The 22,647-nt window shown below is 37.7% G+C and overlaps 2 protein-coding genes across 2 annotated transcripts; both read right to left on the minus strand.

Moving 5' to 3' along the window:
* Positions 1–9,131: 9,131 nt before the first annotated feature.
* Positions 9,132–11,395, minus strand: LOC105214391 (larval cuticle protein 4). The gene is made up of 2 exons (XM_011187775.3): positions 11,235–11,395; positions 9,132–9,764 (listed from the first exon to the last, which is right to left on the minus strand). The coding sequence occupies exons 1-2, from the start codon at positions 11,244–11,246 to the stop codon at positions 9,384–9,386; spliced, it is 393 nt and encodes a 130-aa protein (XP_011186077.1). The 5' UTR covers positions 11,247–11,395; the 3' UTR covers positions 9,132–9,383.
* Positions 11,396–20,428: 9,033 nt separating this feature from the next.
* On the minus strand, positions 20,429–22,461 carry LOC105214393 (pupal cuticle protein Edg-78E). The gene is made up of 2 exons (XM_011187776.3): positions 22,301–22,461; positions 20,429–21,277 (listed from the first exon to the last, which is right to left on the minus strand). Exons 1-2 carry the CDS (start codon positions 22,310–22,312, stop codon positions 20,774–20,776), a joined length of 516 nt encoding a protein of 171 aa, XP_011186078.1. The 5' UTR covers positions 22,313–22,461; the 3' UTR covers positions 20,429–20,773.
* Between the last annotated feature and the right edge of the window lie 186 nt (positions 22,462–22,647).

Genomic DNA, 22,647 nt, shown 5'->3' on the forward strand with positions numbered 1-22,647 from the left:
TGGGAAAATGTTAGTGAATATTGCTATGCATCTTCATGGCTATTAACCATAGAAAAGCTCAAAAAGTAATAATTGCCAACGGCTAAATATAACGGGGTGTGCCTGTTAAGATTCATTGCTATACATAAATTTGAAGCGAAAATAAACATAAAATAATAATAGAAATAATAGAAAAATAAATAATCTCTTATAAAATCTCTTATAAAACATAAACTACGTATAGAATGAATAGCGAAATATTATAGATATTTCTTTTCAAATCCTGAAGTTGCTTAACTGGAGCCAGTTATAACTACTCTTAAAATTTTATCTGCAATGTATTATTCAACAATTCCTTAAATTGTATTAATTACATTATTAATCAATTATTATATAATATTATTAGGAAACCATGTGTACTCAATAAAACCTACTTACGTGGGTGAAAAATTTAAATTATTGGTTTATTTATGTATATAGTGCACAATTGAATTAGAATAATTATAAGACGAAACTGTCAAGATGAATTGAAATCCGGTTGACTGTCTGTCTGTCCGACCATCCGTCCGTCGGTTCATGCAATCGATAACTTGATGCGATACATTTGATGCGATACATTTGATGCGAAGGCCTATTAAATTGATTTTTTTTAGAAGTGGGCGTGGACACAAATGCAAAACAACTGAAGCACTAAATTTTATGTTAAAGATGGTACAGAAAGGCCACACAAAGATTGGTATATAACAAGTAAGGGAGGGCTAAGTTCTGGTGTAACCGAACATTTTATACTCTCGCAATTTATTTATTAAACTTTATTAATATTAATAATACACAATTTGACCCACATATTCGTCATATATAGTGCATAAAGTCCATTGAAAGTTGGAAACCATAATATTAGGTTAGAAGCACCGAGGTCCTCGTGTTCGATATATGGGGCCTTAAAAACCTATGGTCCGATTTCGACGATTTTTAGAATGGGGCTACCACACTATAAAGGTAGTATTTGTGCAAAGTTCTGCACCGATATCTTCACTAATGCTTACTTTATATATTGTAATGTAAACGATTCAGATCGTCTTCAAAGTTCTGGCATATAAGAAGTAGGCGTGGTTGTGAAGCGATTTGGCCTATTTTCACAACATATCATTGGGATGTAAGAAAACTATTGCAAACCAAGTTTCATGGAAATCGGTCGAGTAGTTCCTGAGGTATGGTTTTTTACCCATAAGTGGGCGACGCCATTTTCCATTTTGTAAAAAAATCTGAGTGAAGCTTTCATCTGCCATTTCTTATGTGAAATTTAGTGTTTCTGACGTTTTTCGTTAGTGAGTTAACCCACTTTTAGTAATTTTCAACCTAACCATTGTATGGGAGGTGGACGTAGTTATTATCCGATTAGGATAATGTATTAGGAAATGGCTAAAAAAACGACTGACGAAAGTTTGGTTTATATAGCTCTATTAGTTTGCGAGATAAATATGCCCCTTCATAGTGCGCTCCTTCATACCAAATTTTATTCCCATAGCTTTATTTATGGCTTAGTTATGGCACTTTATGTGTTTTCGGTTTTCGCCATTTTGTGGGCGTGGCAGTGGTCCGATTTTGCTCATTTTCGAAAGCAACCTTCCTATGGTGCCCAGAAATAAGTGTGCCAAGTTTCATCAAGATATCTTAATTTTTACTCAAGTTACAGCTTGCACAGACGGACGGACGGACGGACAGACAGACATTCGGATTTGAACTCCACTCTTCACCCTGATCACTTTGGTATATATAACCCTATATCTAACTCGTTTAGTTTTGGGTGTTACAAACAACCGTTATGTGGACACAACTATAATACTCTCTAGCAACTTTGTTGCGAGAGTATAATGACAATCGGAGTGACACCGTCAACTAATGGATCAAAAACCATATCTCAGTAACTATTCGAATAATTGCAACAAAACTTGTGTGCTATGTTACATAATACAATTTCATGCAAAAAGGTTACTCATAGAAGAACTTCCCCTAACCTCATTAAACCTACTATGTGCTGATGAAAACGGTCTAGGCATTCCAGAAGTTCCAATACCTGTACTGTTATAAAATTTTACCAATACCTGAAAACTGTTCCACTTCTTTGAGGTTTGCACATTTCGAGAGTATAATATATATCTTCGGTTATCGGTTACACCCAAACTTAGCCTTACTTGTTCATTTAAATTTTGTTCATTTATTATTCACCGCCAACCCACGCACTCATCACACCCATGTGCAGGACCTGGCAAGTTCGCGTACTATGTGGTCGTCTACCTACCTACGTCTATCTACCAACAAACAAAGTAGGTGAAAATGTGTCATAAAAGAACACGAAATATAACGATCCAAATGGAGGAGAAATAATGAACACGAAACACAGCAAGTAAGATAAGTGCAAGTACGAACGGAATTCTCAAATCATAAGGCATTTTGATGGAATCTTTCGAGAGGTTTGCAAAATATATAATAACAATTACGGGAACGGATCTAATTAAATAAAGATATAACAGGTTTATATACTCGTAGTTTCAGTTTCAGTAGTATGTAGCTTGCTTAATTTGTAGTCGAAAAGGCTATTTAGTTTATCATATGAGTGCTGGAGAACCCTGATTGCTTTTCAGAATATTACCAATATATACTAGGCATAAGCTAATTTTAAGTTAAATGGAATTTCATTATTTTCATTCATTTCAAGAATATCACCCAATCGTTAGCAGAACAATATATTATATTATAATTCAACTATTGTGCCACGTATTGCAAGAAAAGAAAAATACATACTAGATACCCACCACTGTTATATTACAATAACAAATTGGTAAAATAAAATTTGATATCAAACGTCTACACATCTTGTGCTGAACACATAGAAAACGACAAGCGACATCTGTCAAATATTAAAATACACGCGTTCTTATGGGCACAGATTTTTTGACAACAGCACGACTACGCGACAACAGGCTTGTAGTTGTCGTTGTCGCCAAATTAGAAATGTTTCTAATTTTGCCGACGACAATGGCCGCTGTAGAGCTGCCACTAACATGTGAAATGTAAAATTATTCAAAGTTCTCACAAGTATGACGTTATTTTGCCAGCAGAAACGTAAAATAGCTTTGATATATCATTTATAATAAGAATCGATTATTTAAAATAAATAAATCGACCATTTTTACATTTTTTACGTAAATAATTTCACTTTAAACTAAATATGTAAATTTTATTGAAGTGAAAGATGTTAGTACGGCAACACTGAAATTGCTGTTTGATATGTCGCTGCCGTCTTCAAAATGTACAAGACGCTGGCTTCAAAGCGGCATTTGTGATTAGCCGTCGCTACGTCGTGTCGTGTCGTCGTCTTTGTGTTCAGCACTTCTAACTTACATAAAGTGTGCCATACAAGAGATTATATGTACCATATGTATACATATATTTGTGTTTGTGTTGTCCATTAACGCAAGCAAATTACAATGTTAATATGTCTATGAAACCAAATATGTAAAAACATAGAAACTCATATATGATGATACGTGCTAACAGTTTGAGCATGTCAAAAGGACCTTTTGCTGTCGCCAAAGAACACAAATGCCGTGCAAATAGACGCGGAATAGCAGGCTAACAGGCATTCAGACAGACAGGCAGACGTGTAATGTTAAGTCAGAAATAAATGGGGCCTATAATAGAATAGATTAAATCTGATCAAGAAAAGGTCTCAAGACCCCTACCAATATTGAGTTATATTTTGTGCATCCAATAATAACACTGTCCAACAAATGAAGACTTTTTGAATGGAACAGAATAGCGACCCCATAATTCTGAAAGGGTGTGTTGAGTAGATCATTTTTGTAGAACAAACTTATGGTCCAGCACGTCTGATTTTTTTTTTTTACAGTGGGTCCAAGTTTTCATTTTTTGGTCGAAGGGAGCATTATACTATATGAAAAAAATGTTGTAAGTTAATGTCTGAGAGAATTCTTATGGTCAGAGTTGTATTGTGGAATTGTATGAGGATTATTTTTGTGGAAGATCTTAACCCTCTAACTGATTTCTAGCTAGATATCCCACCCCTACTTTACACATTACATACGCATATACGTATACATTGACTTTGCGCGTCTTGGATATATTTATTTGATCATGTAACTACAACTTTCCTATTTATCCATGGATTTTGTTCGTTGGTGGCTTATTTTTTTATAAAGAAACAGGACTTCATATAAAATATAAAAAAATTAAAAAATATCTTTTGTTTTAAAATTTTTTTCTTGCCAAAGTTTATTTTTTTTTTAATTTTTTCATAAAAAAATTTAAAAACACGAAGTGATTAATCAATTTCTCAGAAATTATAAGGTCTATGGAAAAATGGAGTAGACAATATTTTTAGGAAATTTCATTCACTTTTATTTTCTATAATTTGCAGTAAGATTGCTCAACTGGTCAGTGAGATATATGAGATTAAATGAAGACACCTTTTGTTTTTGGTCGAATAACGGTAAATTGCAAATACCTCAAAAACGTATCCATAAAAAAAATTATTCGATTTTCGAAATCAGCGAGCGATTCTACATTCAAATTGGATAGTGGCATTCATGGAACATTTTTGCTGTAAACCAGTGTTATCGACTACCGGTGCTATTGTAAGTGTCTACCAATCGCTCAATCATCGACTGTGAATGAATTTCAGTCTCTCATTTGTCGACAGCTATTTGTCAGTCGTTAAAATTATTAAATTTTGATCAAGTTACACAATATCGAATCAAAATAGAATTGACTCAATCGACTGGAGTCTATTTTACATACGTGTGTACTTCCAATCGACTTTCGCATTAGGAGTGTCGTTCTGATTGACGATAGTGAGTCTGGAAATAGAGGAATGGGGGAGGTTGGATGTCAATATATTGGAATACGGTTTAGCTTAGATTTATGGAAAAAAGAGCTTCCAGAAGTAATACTGCAACATCATAACCTGATCTTTATCTGATGCAGCATCTCTGGTGCCATTTAAAGCGAAGCCTCGTTGACAAGACATTGGTGAGGTCAATAATGGAATAGAAGTGGAACACAATGGAGGATTCGTGGCACACACAAGTTATTTATTTATTGTTACCTAACTAGAACACAATTCGACCAATATATGCGGAACAAAATCCTCTAGAATAACGAAAATCATTATATATAGTATGTGGGAACTACATTGTATCCTAGATTATATATTCACTTAATTTTGCTGTGATATCTCTATCTATTCAAAATTGTGGTTTAAGGGAAGTTGGTGTGGTTGTGAATAGATTTCGCCAAAGCTGCAATACCAACACTCTTATTGTGCCAAGGAATATGTGTACCAAGCATATCATCGAGATATCTTAATTTTTACTCAAGTTTTCGCTTGCACGATTAGAGGGACAGACAGAATATATCTAAATGTCAACAGGTATTTACATTTTATATAAAATCGTGATCGGTCGCATTAACAGCTAACCTAATTATTACTTGAGATCCTCACTCTCGTACTTATAAATATACAAGTATGTATATATAAGAATATCTACAACCACCAGATACTAGTGGTATTAAAGTTTTCATATAAAGTGAGTCAATATGTATCACATAACATGAATGTAATAGGTATGTATGTGGAAGCACGAGTATCTACAAGTGAACACACAAATAAAAACAATTTCGTCACTGACATATCACGTGATTGTCAGCTTCTTAGCGAATTAATTTTGACGCAAATAGCGTTAAGAAACTAATCCAAATTACATTAACTAAATGCCACGCAAAGTGATTATGCGACATTTTGAAAGACAGGCAGTCGAGAGAGTGAGATGAGAATCTTAAAGAAGCTGCGAATATGCGTGGGGAAATTATTTTAACTGAACTCCGTTATATTAAAGATATCGTAAATTCACGTAAAAATTTGTACTGCGAAATTTTCAAGAGTGCGATGATGAAATATAAACTAAATGAGAACGAACAGCATTCCAGAGATTATGAAATCAGCCAAGCAAACCGAAATTGAAATTGCTCAAATTTATAGCTTCCAAATAAACGAGTTAGTCAAATATGTGATGCATTCAAGCAAAACCGATGCAACTTCAGCTTCACTGCAACACAACCCATCGTAAATGCGGTGATTTGTTGATGCGCATTTTTATTGCTAATCTCAGCAGATGGAGAAGCAATTCCGTGAATTGGTCTTGCATTTTTTTATGCTCTTGCAAAATGTTGCACACAACGCTTGTTTGAAACACCATAAAATCCGAGACAAAGATATCGGCTTACATATGTGCATATATATAGGGTGTTTTGCTTAGAGATACATTAATTAATGGAATATCCAATAACCAAATGCAAATAAATATAAGCGAAATACAAATCATCCATTCATTTGACGTCTGATAGCCAAGTAATTTGCGCTTAATATGAAGTTAACGAACTACCCCAATTGATATTGCGGAAAATATTTGATGAATTTTACATATACATATTTATTGAACGAAGGAACATCATAGTATGTGAAGAATGAGTCCTATTTTAAGTGGCTCAACACTTACGACAAGTCAAGTGTCAAATAAAAAGCTACGCCACTATCAAAAACACCCTTTATAAACGTGAACCACTTTTATTACACTTAACAAGTGAAGCGCTTACATTGCAAAAGCAAAAATCAAAGAGAATTTTATTGGTATAAGTTACCAGAATCTAATGACGCTATCTTCTCGCTGGGAAAGCCCCCATATTTTTGAAAACTCTATTATGAGATATATGGGAGATAGGAGAAGTTATGACCCGATTTTAATAATTCTTGAAATAGACACACTATTAGATGAAACAAATGCCTTTGAATTAAATTAAAATATCCGAGAGATTTACCGACATCTTCGGTGAAGAATTACCCTTAGGCACTGACTTCTTCATGTTCGATATCCGGGGCGATCTTTTAAACCAAATTTTACTTTTATAGCTTTATTTATGGCTTAATTTTGACACTTTATAGGTTTTCGGTTTTCGTCATTTTGTGGACGTGGCAATGTTTCAATTTCGCCCATTTTCAATAGCAACCCTCCTACGTCCCAAGGAACATGTGTACCAAGTTTCGTCAAGATATCTTAGTTTTTACTCAAGTTATCAGATGCACGGACGGACGGACAGATAGACATCCGGATTTTAACTCGTCTCGTCATCCTGATCATTTTGAAATACATATAGAACCCTATATCTGACTCGTTGCTCTTTGCTGAAGGTAGCTATCAGAAATGCCAAGAGAATGACTTCGGACCTAAATATAATGTCAGTTATGCTTACAGAAGTGACCACATTGATGCATTGATACAGAAAATATGCCCAAAATATATAAAATTTAACATAAGTATAGAAGAGCAGAATAATATAGTAAATAAATATAAAATAATAAATAATAAGCAATTAAATCGAATTCTCAGTACCTTATTTTTGACATATTTGGATACTCTAATGAGGGTTTATAGTAATAGATAATATGACGACTATCAGTAGTCAGTCATATTCGCCAGAAGCCTCTCTTAATGTATTTTTCAGTCTAGGATTGCCTGTTGGCGAAAATACTGAGACTATTATAGATACATAATAAGGGTGTTAATAATTGTCTTCTGATCGCGATCTGTTAACAACGGCGGGCGGCCAGATCGAGCCTTTGGCGAGATACAGCCCTTTGATTTGTAATTATTTTTCACTTTTTTGATAGTGGAGTGGACTTTTATAACTAGAACACCAATATTTTTATAAGTTTTCACTCCTAAGTAATGCTTTTGAATTATTTTCCGCTTAAATATTTTCCCTTCTCGCACCTACTTCCCATATAATCCAATTTTAATTATCATCCGATTCATTCACTTTACTATATATAAATCTGACACCAATAAAGATATCGTAAAATAACATGATCTCTCTGATAAGTGAACATGATACCACTCGACTAAAAAAATCGGATCATAACTTTTCCAAACAGCAGATACCCACTATGGATAAAAGAAAAATGCTAGAACACTATAAAAAATGTATCCGTGAGTATTTTATGTATCTACCACACACCTACTATACTGTTTATATGATTTAACCGTCAACTTATATTTTACCATTAAACACACTCCCTTGATAAATAATAGGTTTAAAATATTTTTTTTGTTTAAAATATTTATTTTATTTTATTGTATATGCAGTACACAATATTTTTTAACAAATGAAATATGAATTTTCGATAATTAGATTATAAATGCTTCCCCGTCATAAGCATAACGATGATGAATTACATATTAGCTGAATCATTTAAGACGCACCCAAGGCAACCTCGCCTTATTCTCTAATGACTAACACAAGCAAAATGTTTAACTAATTTCTTACATAATATTATGCCAACTCAAGTGTGGCATAGTATAGCAAATTAAACCAGTTCGTTTACCTTCTCCTCAGTTGCTCATCCATCATTGAATGCGGCTTGCATTGAAAGCCTCAAAAAATATACATATGTACGAGTATATCGAAAGTAGATAAAAACGTCAGAACTGTAAAAATTCATGGCCAGAAATAGAATACCAAATGATAAATTGAATGCTGCTTCATGCACAGCAGGCGTTAAATGTTGAACAGAACAGTTACAATGGGTATTTCAAAATTGATTGTGGGCGCTGTCAACAATTCTATTTCCTGCCTGCCACAATTTGTGGCAGAGCGATTAGCTAGCGGGCAAATAATCGCTCTTACATTTTAATATAATTATAACCAAGACGAGATAATATTCTCTGCTATTTTTTTATGAAGTTTTGATTTCATTTATGTATATGGTTCATGGTTCATCGTTCTTAGGAGACGCTGTGAAAACCGCTGACGAATATTCTTTTTCTTTATGCTTCACTGCTCTGCTTGAGCTGTCCTAATTGATCAGTCTTTATGAATTCGTTTGATTATTGTGGTCATTTATATTAATGTGATTATCTTCTTTGCTTGATGTTGATAATGAATTAAATTTGCCATTCAGCACACACCTTCTGCCAAAATGAGCAAAATCATTAATCAAACGCTCTTTGGAATTATTTCTTTGGATCTTATTTCTAAGTTTAGCTCTTTAAGTTATATGACACACTTTTGTATTATTTTTTCGGTGTTATTATATTTATTGCACAAATTTTAAAGCTAATATTTTTTCTAAATTTCTACAACAATTAGTAAGGTACAAAGTATATGTCTTAATGAATTCGACCACAAGCCGACATTTCAGCTAATTACGCATAATACATTATAGTATTTACCGTTTTTACTACAAAAAATCATAAACGGCACAAGTGTTCAGACTCATTAAAACAATTCGGACTCATTTTGGTTCTGTATATCTCAACGTGCTCAGTTTACAGCTGTCGTGCGCGCACCTGTTGATCGGCCAACTCTTCGGGTGTTGGGTGTGCGCGGATGTACTCGATTGCGCGTTGTATGTGTGCGGGCACCGGTGGTGGCGTGGGGAGCACATCCGATTGCGGCTGATAGCCATTCTCATCGGCTGCGTAAATAATTTGCACGAATTTGCCTTCCGGCGAGTAGTGACGGAAATATCCCTGAGCATACTGTCCACCTACGCCATCCTCGCGATGTTCGGCGCCATTCGATTGGGCAATGTCGAAACTGTAGGAGCCATCGATGTTCACTTGGCTGGTATAACGGGTTATAGTGGAGTCAGCGTTTCCTTGCACCGTAGCCAACAGGGCAGTAATGACGAAGGAGATTAGCAACATCTGCGAAAAAGTAAAGCAGAGATGATAATATTACATTACAGAATTTTAATATAATCTATTCCGCATTGATATTTTGATAATTCAATTTAGTATTTTACGGATATATTCAGCATTACCTTTAAAGTAATTAGTAATAATAACGGAAAGTATTCTAAATTAATCAAAGCTATATAAAGGGTTAGGGACAGCGAACGACGAGCTACGTCAAATTTATGGTCGTCATATTCGTCCTGTCAGATCAACAATTGAGCGTCTAGTGAGAAAATTTGAAGTAAAAATGTTCCCGTGCCAGTGAGACAAAGAAGTGTCCCCAGTGTCAAGAATATTGCTGCCTCTAGCACATCAATTGAGGAAGACTCACATCATTCTCTCACACGTCGTTCGCAAATGTTGGGCATCTCTGTGACGTCGTAGTTGCAAATGTTGCGAAGAGATCTTGACCTATATCCTTACAAGATTGACGCAAGACCTGAAGCCGCTTGACCATCATAATCGTCGGATGTTCGTGATTTGAGCTGAGCAACAACTTGAAAATTATCCGGATTTTCACCGAGTAATCATCTTCAGAGCTCATTTCTGGTTGATTGGCTTCGTCAATAAGAAAATATGCGTTATGGGTCAGGCAGCAATTCACACGTACTTCAATGGTGGTGTGGTGCAGTTTATGGGCCGGCAGCGTCATTGGGTCGTACTTCTTCTGTGATGATCAAGACCGGCACGTTACTGTAAATTGTAATCGCTACCGCTCAATGATAACCGAATATTTTTGGCCCGAATTGGATGATGTGGACTTGGACAATATGTGGTTCCGACAGGACGACGCCACACAACGAATGTCACAATCGATTTATTGAAAACCAAGTTTGATGAACGTGTTTTCTCAATTGTCAGTCAATTGGCCGCCTCGGTCATGCGATTTGACGCCGTTAGACTATTTCCTGTGGGGCTACTTCAAGTCTATGGTCTATGTCAACAAGCCAGCGACGACTGATGATCTTCGTACGAATATCGAACGTGAAATTGCAGCAGTATCGACGGATTTATGCTTGAAAACCGTCGAAAATTGAGTTCAGCGTTTGGACTTCTGCAAGCCTGCCCGTGGTGGTCATTGATATCCCAAACCGTTTTGGTTTTTTTTTTTTTTTAAACTTCAGCGCTCTAATTGAAAAACCCTTTACATGTATGCAAGCGGCGAAAAATTGGGGAAGCAACATCCTCAAGTTTTTAATCAAATTTTCATATAGAACCATAAAGATGGTGCTAGCTCTTCTCGGTTACCATATTAAAATGAACTAGCAAAGCTAAGTTAAAGAAACACTCGTTTTGGCTTCCTTTTCCTCTTTGAACGTAGACTTTTTTACGAGGACGACAATTTTCTTTTTAGGACTGTTCCGCCCAATTGTCTTTATTTAAGCTCAAAAGTTACGTTTTTACTGTGCAACTTTGCCACTTAACCAATCACATACTCACAATTTTGCACATTTTTTTTGTTTAAGCAATCAAATATTATGACTTCCTTGGCTGTGAGACACTATTTTTTTCTTCTGTTGCGTTTTTATGGCGCACACATTCACTGCAATGGATTATAAACCAACTGATGCCCTTAACTTTGATCATCTTTGTATTTATACGCACTGAAATCGCAATTTAATGGGGTGATAAAGGAGCGAATATTGATCAATAAATGAAATGATGCCTTTCAACGCTGCATAAATTTCCAATTACATACTATATTTATGTATGTATATATTGACAGACAGACATATGTACATATAAATATGTATGATAAAGGTGCGCGGCCAGAGGCTTAGTGGTATACTAAAACTACAACAACGACTAATATGTATGACAAGTGCTATTTTTAGCGAGAAACAGTAGGTCAAAACAAAACAGGAATAACCGCACAGCCGCTCATATGCATATGTAAATATATACTAGTTTACATAGTTAGACAAACAAATCTTCACGCTAACAAATCACCCACTCATTCATATTGGTCGTGCAGAGCTTCATTACCATTTTTATTGGCCTGGGCGCATTGAACCACATTAAAACCAACAACAAACAATTAAGGCAGGGTTAGGTTTAGGTGGAATCCGGAAAACAGTTGATACCCGACGCAGAGTTAGCGACTAAGTATTTTAAAATTTTCATTTCGAAAAATTTTACATATTTTTTTTTACTCAGATGACACCAGCTGGTAACATTTACTGCCTTTTATCACGGTTTATTTTTGTGTTGAAAACATTAGATGTTATCAATGTCTCTAATTACTACATGACAGACGCTCCCTAAGAAAATTATATATTGTTTCCTCATCTCCTTTAAGTTCTCATCTACGACACTAGTTGACTCCCCTATATCAGTTTTTGATAAATACTTTATACACTTTGAGATCAATAACTTGAGAACGGATGTATAAAATGTCAAGAAACTTTGACAGTACTTTATTTAAGGTTAGTTCGTTAACACAAGTTTTTTTGTTTATGACGCGGTCTCCCGATCAGGTTAAAGACCATCTAGGAAAGTATACATTTTTGGTTCACACCATTTTGTGCTTTCGATGAAGCTACTTATGTCCGATATGCTTTTGGTAGACATCCATTCAAGGTTTGAGCCTGATGGATTTCAAGTATTCTGTGTTGAATCTGCGATAGAGCTGGGCATTCCCAGAGAAAGTGGGAAACTGTTTCCTTATTCCCTCCTAGTTCACAGTCGCGGCAGCTGTCATTGTAGGGCATACCCATTTTCATCCCTTCTTCTCCAAATGGTAAATGGCTTGCTATAGTAGCAGTAAGTCTGAAAATACATTTTACTATTTAATCAGTCCATTGTTTTTGTCTTGTCATATATTGTTTAGTTATTTTGCACTGTTGAAATTGTATATTGAACTCTCTCCTGACCGATCTTAATAGGCATGATATTAATTCAGCCTCAGACTCATCTAGAAAAGCTCCTGCCTTTACCAACTCGTCTGCTTTTTCGTTACGGAAAATGTTCCAGTTTCGGGGAATCCAGATCAAGTCCAAGTGGAGTTTGACTTCCAGTGAGCTCAATGCCTTCTTGCATGAAATAGTCATTGGCGACGATAAGGCCAACAGGGCCGCCTGGCTACCTGTGTACTTCACAGACCTTCCCTATGCACAGTATTTCTATAAATATACTATACACTTGGTGAAAAGATTATTTAAATTTATTATATTATAGCCTCGCGCTCGGGTATAAAAATCACTTAAGCTTGCTTTCATATACACCTGGGCATAAATGCTCTCGATTATCTAAACTCGATATATTGTATATAATAATATACACCAGCTGTGGGTGTGTGTTGCAATGGCGCATTTTGTTTTCTTTGCTTTTACATTTACATACTCATATGTTGTATGTGTATACATCCATATGTTTGTATTGTTGTTGTATTTAAAACACTGCACCTCCAAAGCACAAATTGACTTTTTAATAGGCCGCAAAGCGAACGCCAAAAAATATTGCGGCGCCTCATTGTGAGTGGTGTTTGGTGACAACAGCAAATTAGCCACATTTTATTTATTTACATATTTGCCTATCTGGTATGTTAATTTTGAAGCTTTCGGTTTAGCTGCATGCAAATCATGAGCCTTCAACACACGTCGCTCTTCCCCCTATCGACGGGCACATTAATGTCATCAAAGTGATTGTTGCAGGCAGACACAGCCTCTTTGGCGCGCCAACAAAGCCGACAGGTGAGGAGTATTTCACAAACACGACGAATCAATGCAAATTAGGAAACTAATGCTAATAGTCAGGAATTTTAATTGAGTTTTAACGTTGGATAAATGTCTACGTCCATATTTCATAAACGATTATGAGTAAGCGGTTCTAAGGCTCAACTTTTGTAATACGTAGAACTCGATTTGAGGAAAATTGTCAACACTATTTAAATTTTATAAATTTCGTGTCAATGAATTAGAAATAAAAGTAAAGTCTCATATTTATTTATATGCATTCGCAGATAAAACAAAAACAGAGCTAATTGCTACAGACCAATTCATCTTATAATTATTTTCAGTGCCATAATAAAACCAAGAATAAAAACGATTATCCTAATCTGTTCTGACCATTGGGCAATTTATCCATAACTTTTTCAGAAAAGCAGCTAGTGTTTTTATGTTCTCGCAACATGTTGTATGACTACATTGGCAAGTGGGTCTTTTAATCCTACTATAGGAACAACCTTTGACATTAGCGCTTTGGTTACCATGTATTTTTAGATAGACGAAAATACTGATGGTCACTTGGTTGTTCAGAGAACTAGCTACGCTTACCATGTAGTCCATTTATCTACTATACCCTTCTCGACCGAATTTTAACCCATACCGAATTCATCATTGAAAAAATTTATTTAGTGAACTGTTATATTATATAAACAAGTAAGGAAGGGCTAAGTTCGAACATTTTATACTCTCGCAATTTATATATTTAACTTTATTTATATTATATAATACACAATTTGACCTACATATTCGTATAAAATCCATTGAAAGTTGGAAACCATAATATTAGGTTAGAAGCACCGAGGTCCTCGTGTTCGATATATGGGGCCTTAAAAACCTATGGTCCGATTTCGACGATTTTTAGAATGGGGCTACCACACTATAAAGGTAGTATTTGTGCAAAGTTCTGCACCGATATCTTCACTAGTACTTACTTTATATATTGTAAAGTAAACGATTCAGATTGTCTTCAAAGTTCTGGTATATAGGAAGTAGGCGTGGTTGTGAAGCGATTTGGCCTATTTTCACAACATATCATTGGGATGCAAGGAAACTATTACAAACCAAGTTTCATTGAAATCGGTCGAGTAGTTCCTGAGATATGGTTTTTGACCCATAAGTGGGCGACGCCACGCCCATTTGCCATTTTGTAAAAAAATCTGAGTGCAGCTTTCATCTGCCATTTCTTATGTGAAATTAAGTGTTTCTGACGTTTTTCGTTAGTGAGTTAACCCACTTTTAGTAATTTTCAACCTAACTTTTGTATGGGAGGTGGGCGTGGTTATGATCTGATTTCTTTCGTTTTTGGACTGTATTAGGAAGTGGCTAAAAAAAACGACTGCAGAAAGTTTGGTTTATATAGCTCTATTGGTTTGCGAGATATGTACAAAAATCTTAGTAGGGGGCGGGGCCACGCCCACTTCCCCAAAAATATTACATCCAAATATGCCCCTTCATAGTGCGATTCTTCATACCAAATTTTATTTCCTTAGCTTTATTTATGGCTTAGTTATGGCACTTTATGTGTTTTCGGTTTTCGCCATTTTGTGGGCGTGGCAGTGGTCCGATTTTGCTCGTTTTCGAAAGCAACCTTCCTATGGTGCCAAGAAATAAGTGTACCAAGTTTCATTAAGATATCTTAAATTTTACTCCAGTTACAGCTTGCACAGACGGACGGACGGACGGACAGACAGACATTCGGATTTGAACTCCACTCTTCACCCTGATCACTTTGGTATATATAACCCTATATCTAACTCGTTTAGTTTTGGGTGTTACAAACAACCGTTATGTGAACAAAAGTATAATACTCTCTTTAGCAACATTTGTTGCGAGAGTATAACAAATAACATCACAAAACGAGTAAAAAACTCACTTCATTCTAATATAAAATATGTATGGATAAAAAAAGAAGTTATTCGCATTTTCTTTTTTTGCCGGCCGAACTATTCAAATACGGCAGCGAAGAACTGATAAGGTGCATGCATCAGCTTCTTTGCAAAATATGGTCGGAAGAAAGCATGCCCGACGATTGGAATCTAAATGAACTCTGCCCAATCCACAAAGAGCGAGACCAAACAATATGCCCTAATTACCGTGAGATAAGCCTCCTTAACATCGCATACAAGGTTCTATCGAGCGTACTGTGTGTGTGTGTGATTGGCGTTGCAACCGTTTAGCCGGTTATAGCCGAATCGACGATAGTGCGCCACCTGTCTCTCTCCTTCGCAGTTCGGCGCCAGGTGGAGATCCCAAGTGTAACCAGGTCGCTCTCCACCTGGTCCCTCCAACGGAGTGGAGGCCTTCCCCTTCCTCGGCTTCCTCCGGCGGGTACTGCATCGAACACTTTCAGGGCTGGAGTGTTTTCGTCCATTCGGACAACATGACCTAGCCAGCGTAGCCGCTGTCTTTTTATTCGCTGAACTATGTCAATGTCGTCGTATAACTCGTACAGCTCATCGTTCCACCGTCTGCGGTATTCGCCGTTGCCAATGTTCTGAGGACCATAAATCTTGCGCAAAATTTTCCTCTCGTCTCATCTGATGTTGACATCGTCCAAGCTTCTGCACCGTAAAGCAGGACGGGAATGATAAGCGACTTGTAGAGCTTGATTTTGGTTCGTCGAGAGAGGACTTTACTGTTCCATTGCCTACTCAGTCCAAAGTAGCACCTGTTGGCAAGAGTTATTCTGCGCTGGATTTCGAGGCTGACATTGTTCGTGTTGTTGATGCTGGTTCCCAGGTATACGAAATTATCTACGACCTCGAAGTTATGACTGTCAACAGTGACGTGGGAGCCAAGACGCGAATGCGCCGACTGTTTATTTGATGACAGGAGATATTTCGTCTTGTCCTCATTCACCTTCAGACCCATTCGCTTCGCCTCCTTATCCATGCGGGAAAAAGCAGAACAAACGGCGCGGTTGTTGCTTCCGATGATATCAATATCATCGGCGTACGCCAGGAGCTGTACACTCTTGTAGAAGATTGTACCTTCTCGGTTTAGCTCTGCAGCTCTTATAATTTTTTCCAGCATCAGGTTAAAGAAGTCGCACGATAGTGAGTCACCTTGTCTGAAACCTCGTTTGGTATCGAACGGCTCGGAGAGGTCCTTCCCAATCATGACGGAGCTTTTGGTGTTGCTCAACGTCAATTTACACAGCCGTATTAGTTTTGCCGGGATACCAAATTCAGACATCGCGGCGTAAAGGCAACTCCTTTTCGTGCTGTCGAAAGCAGCTTTAAAATCGACAAAAAGGTGGTGTGTGTCGATCCTCTTTTCTCGGGTCTTTTCCAAGATTTGGCGCATGGTGAATATCTGGTCAGTTGTCGATTTTCCAGGTCTAAAGCCACACTGATAAGGTCCAATCAGTTTGTTGACGGTGGGCTTTAGTCTTTCACACAATACGCTCGATAGAACCTTGTATGCGATATTTAGGAGGCTGATCCCACGGTAATTGGCGCAGATTGTGGGATCTCCCTTTTTATGGATTGGGCAGAGCACACTGAGATTCCAATCGTCAGGCATGCTTTCTTCCGACCATATTCTGCAAAGAAGCTGATGCATGCACCTTATCAGTTCTTCGCCGCCGTATTTGAATAGTTCTGCCGGTAATCTATCGGCCCCCGCTGCTTTGTTGTTCTTCAAGCGGGTAATTGCTATTCGAATTTCTTCATGGTCGGGTAATGGAACATCTATTCCATCGTCATCGATTGGGGGATCGGGTTCGCCATCTCCTGGTGTTGTACTCTCACTGCCATTCAGCAGTTCGGAGAAGTGTTCCCTCCATAATCCCAGTATGCCCTGGACATCGGTTACCAGATTACCACCTTGGTCTCTACATGAGGATGCTCCGGTCTTGAAACCTTCGTTAAGTCGCTTCATTTTTTCATAAAATTTTCGAGCATTCCCTCTGTCTGCCAGCTTCTCAAGCTCTTCGTACTCACGCATTTCGGCCTCTTTCTTTTTTTGTCTGCAAATGCGTCTCGCTTCCCTCTTCAGCTCTCGGTATCTATCCCATCCCGCACGTGTTGTGGTCGTTTGCAATGTTGCGAGGTAGGCAGTCTGTTTTCTCTCCGCTGCGAGACGGCACTCCTCATCGTACCAGCTTGTGTTTTGTCGTTGCCGAAAACCAATTGTTTCGGCTGCAGCGGTACGCAGTGAGTTTGAGATGCCGTTCCACAGTTCCCTTATACCGAGATGCTGATGAGTGCTCTCAGAGAGCAGGAGTGCAAGTCGAGTAGAGTATTTCGTGGCTGTCTGTTGCGATTGCAGCTTTTCGACGTCGAACCTTCCTTGTGTTTGTTGACGGGCATTCTTTGCTGCACAGAGACGGGTGCGTATCTTCGCTGCGACCAGATAATGGTCCGAGTCTATATTTGGTCCTCGGAGCGTACGCACGTCTAAAACACAGGAGACATGTCTTCCGTCTATCACAACGTGATCGATTTGGTTCCGCGTGTTTCGATCAGGAGACAGCCAAGTAGCTTGATGTATTTTCTTATGCTGAAATCTGGTACTACAGACGACCATATTTCGGGCCCCAGCGAAGTCGATCAGCCTCAGGCCGTTTGGCGATGTTTCGTCATGGAGGCTGAATTTTCCGACTGTTGTGCCAAAGACACCTTCTTTACCCACCCTGGCGTTAAAATCACCAAGCACGACTTTTACATCGTGGCGGGGGCAGCGCTCATAGGTGCGTTCTAGGCGCTCATAGAAAGCATCTTTGGTCACATCGTCCTTCTCTTCCGTTGGGGCGTGGGCGCAAATCAGCGATATGTTGAAGAACCTCGCTTTGATGCGGATTGTGGCTAGACGTTCATCCACCGGGGTGAATGCCAGGACTCTGCGACGGAGTCTCTCTCCCACCACAAATCCAACACCAAATTTGCGCTCCTTCGAGCGTACTGTGCGATAGACTAAAGCCCACCGTCAACAAATTGATTGGACCTTATCAGTGTGGCTTTAGACATAGAAAATCAACGACTGACCAGATTTTCACCATGCGCCAAATCTTGGAGAAGTCCCGTGAAAAGAGGATCGACACACACCATCCTTTTTGTCGATTTTAAAGCTGCGTTCTACAGCACGAAAAGGAATTGCCTTTACGCCCCGATGTCTGAATTCGGTATCCTAGCAAAACTCATACGGCTATGTAAGTTGACGTTGAGCAACACTAAAAGCTCCGTCATGATTGGGAAGGAAGGAATTCTCTGACCCGATCGATACCAAAGGAGGTTTCAGGCAAGGTGATTCGCTATCATGTGACTTCTTTAACCTGATGCTGGAGAAAATAGTTCGAGCCGTAGATCTAAATAGAGAAGGTACAATTTTTTATAAAAGTGTACAGTTACTGGCGTACGCCGATGATATTGATATCATCGCAATCAACACCCGTGCCGTTAGTTCTGTTTTTCCCGCCTGGATAAGGAAGCGAAGCGAATGGGTCAAGACGAAATATCTCCTGTCGTCAAACAAACAGTCAGCGCATTTGCGTCTTGGTTCCCACGTCACTGTTGACAGTCATAACTTTGAAGTTGTAGATAATTTCGTTTATCTAGGAACCAGCATTAACAGCAATAACTATGTCAACCTGGAAATCCAACGCAGAATCACTCTTGCCAACAGGTGCTACTTTGGACTGAGTAGGCAATTGAAAAGTTAAGTCCTCTCTCGACGAACAAAAACTAAACTCTACAAATCCCTCATCATTCCCGTCCTACTTTATGGCGCAGAAGAGTGGACGATGTCAACATCCGATGAGGCGACACTAGGAGTTTTCGAGAGAAAGTATACTGTACGATTTATACGACGACATTGGCATAGTTCAGCGAATAAAAAGACAGCGGCTACGCTGGCTAGGTCATGTTGTCCGAATGGACGAAAATGCTCCACTCCGATGGAAAGACCAGATGGAGAAGGACCTGGTTTTACTTGGTGTGACCAATTGGCGCCAAACTGCCAAAAGAAGAGATGCGCGGCGCGCTTTAACCGCGGTGCCTACGCCAGTCAAGAAGAAGAATACTTAATATTATAATCGTAAAAAGTGATTGGGTCAGTCAAATATGAATATGCCGATACCAAGGCCAAGGTCAATTAATCGCTCGGACTGTACTCAGCACACCTTTCATTATTTACTTTCTTCTTTGGAATAAAGGTGCGGTTCTTATAGACGATCTTAAACCACGAAAGACGTCCACGGTTGTGCATGAATGACAACTATGTGCAAGTCTAATGTATTCACTATTAAAATTCCTACCTTACAAACTTTTGTAATAAATTTACTTAATAAATAAATAAATAGGTTAGACTAGGTTAAGCTGACCCTTGCTTCCAAAATCGACAAGGATCACACATGAATTTCACAGCTGTTTGATGATGCTGGACGATGGACAAAAAAGTTCTTAGATGATCCTCTCTCTGTCATGAACCATTCCGCCGAGTTTAATACTGGCCATCGATGCAATGCGCACAGTTCCTTAGCGAGTGTTTCCGACCGCGATCAATCTTGTAAATAAAACATTATCTCTTAAACTGCGGTTTCGTGGAGTCAGATATAATGCTTTTATCTTCGCTATAGCTCCCCTATAGCAGTATAAGGCAACACCATTTTCTTCCCAATGTTTATCCCCAGCTTAAGGTACCTCTGCCCGCGGGTTTAAAACCAGAGTATTTCAATGAGGGAAGGAGATGCCTGCCATTTTACACTTCCTAGTATATAAAACTAATTAATTTTTACTTGGAGTAATGTCTAAGCCACTTCTATTCTCCACTTTCTATTTCCACATTGAGGTACTATTGGGTTAGTTCGTAGACGATATTTGGGAATTTTACTACTCTTCAACATCACTCAGTAAAAGAATTCACCAGGCCGCCAGTACCGGGGTTACTTAGCACAATAAAAAACGAATATAAATACTCAATAAAAAAATATATTTACTATTCAAATATTAAACTAACAAAGTGAAGAAAAAGCTTATCCAATATAATGTCATATCCAATCTCGTCAGCTCAAATTCAACAAATCGCCTTGTTATCACATCTGCTGGCATCGCACGTAATGGAAATGGTTAAAGTAAAACATTAGGGTTTACAAAATAGAACACTTTCACTCTGTAGCTGATTTCTACAGAATTTCTTAACAGTTAATTATATGTAAAGAACTTCAGGAGTATAAAGGTTCTAAAATACATGAGAGTGATCCTAAGCATTTAAATATGAGCACAGATGTGTTTACTTTACTGTCGATTGTTACTTCTAGTGTTTGCGATAGGGAGCACCATATAGTTGTTGTGGGGCCGATGCACGAGCTTGCTGTGAGCCATACTGTTGCTGTTCCTCTTGGTAGGGATGGGTGCGAATGTACTCCAAAGCCTTGAGGATGGCTTCCGGCACTGGTGGTGGTGTGGGCAAATGGGCCCCTTGGGGTTGGAAGCCATTCTCATCGGCAGTGTAAGTGAGTTGAATCAATTGGCCCTCCGGCGAATAGTATTGGGACGAGCCGGTAGCATAATGTCCGCCAACTCCAGATTCTTGTGCCGCAATGCCGTTGCTGGTTTCGAATTGGTAATTGTAGCTGCCATCCTCTTTCAGATCGTTGGTGAAGCTACGTATTTCGGCATGAGCGTCAGCGCTGTTGGCGCCACCACCACCGCGACCGCCTGCACCGTGTAGGGGGACACCGTAGAGCTCACTGACGGCGGGAAGAGCGTTTGTCAGACACATGGTGGAGACGCAGAGAGCGGCGACGGCGAGTGCGAACTGTGTAAATGAGAATTTTTTTTTTAAATAAGAGAGATCATACATATATTTTGGAATATAAATTGATGTGTTCTTGGTATATGAAAAGTATATTCTAGAATATTACTACAACGGAATTTCGACATTGATATGTTCGAAAAACCTCAGGTAAAGATGTTTACAGAGAGGTTTATGATTCCCTCCAACTCAGGTATTAAATCTGAAACTTCAATACTGTTTGGAGCATCTGATATATTCGGAACTACATATTCAAGATGACCGAATAACGTAATACATAAATGGTAATGCAAGCATTCGGAAATCTATTATATATAGGCCGAATGTTTCCCGAAACCTCAGATTTATTTCGGGACCTTCTTGGATCATGAAACATTCTTTCGGATTTAACAACAAAGTCATTCATAGGTAAAGAAAATAATTATTATTTTTTATATTGTCTTTCGGCAGCCATTTAAGGTTTTTTAGTATTAAAAGCTAACCACTTTCTTAAAATTCTACTGAATTCTGTCCACGAGACTGAGCTTTTCACTTGCTGTTTATTACACCAGTTGGTGTATTTGTTTAGTGTTGATTTTAGAGAGATATTTTCAGCTTTAGAATAATTCAGAATTGTCCTTTAAACATTTTAAGTCACCCTCTTCTTGTTTTTTAAGTTTACTTCAAATATTATATACAAGTAAATTCACCAAAAAAATTTAATTTACTTAGGTATTAGCTTTAATAATTATATTGCAAATTGTTTAACACTAAAAATTTAAAAACACATTTTAAATTAAAAAACTTTAAAATTAAAATTTCGAAAAAAATATATTCGAAATATTACTTTCACTTTTTAACATTTATTATTACTAAATTATTTAATAATTTAAATTTTTTTAATATTTTAACAATTTATTTTATTAATCACTTCATTTCATTTTCCTTGCATATCAGTTTTTTGCTTCAAGTATCCTGTTTGTTAAGATTTTTCAAATTTTTTGAAACCATTCCACACTTGTATCCTTTTACTGCGACTACACTTACGATTTTCGACATTTTCTAGCTGCTTTGATTTGCGATCTAACGGTAACGGTTAGCACGTTGTGGATGCTTTAAAATTCAAATTAATTTTGAGTGAACAGCTGTCAACGTTTCGCATTTATACACGAAGATTTTAATTGCGACCCACAATTACTTAAGTGCCTAAGCACACGCTTAAGTACATACTTATCGATATACTCGTACTACAGCAGAGAGTAGAGTACGGTTACTGTGTCTGTATGTATGTATGTACGTTGGTATGAATGGCTTCACTCCGAAAATCGAAAAGTCAAAATCTATTAACAAACTGGAAATCAAAATAGTGGTAAAATAATAATTATTACAAAATA

The sequence above is a fragment of the Zeugodacus cucurbitae genome, chromosome 4 (genome assembly GCF_028554725.1).
Source record: "Zeugodacus cucurbitae isolate PBARC_wt_2022May chromosome 4, idZeuCucr1.2, whole genome shotgun sequence".
NCBI lineage: Eukaryota > Metazoa > Arthropoda > Insecta > Diptera > Tephritidae > Zeugodacus > Zeugodacus cucurbitae.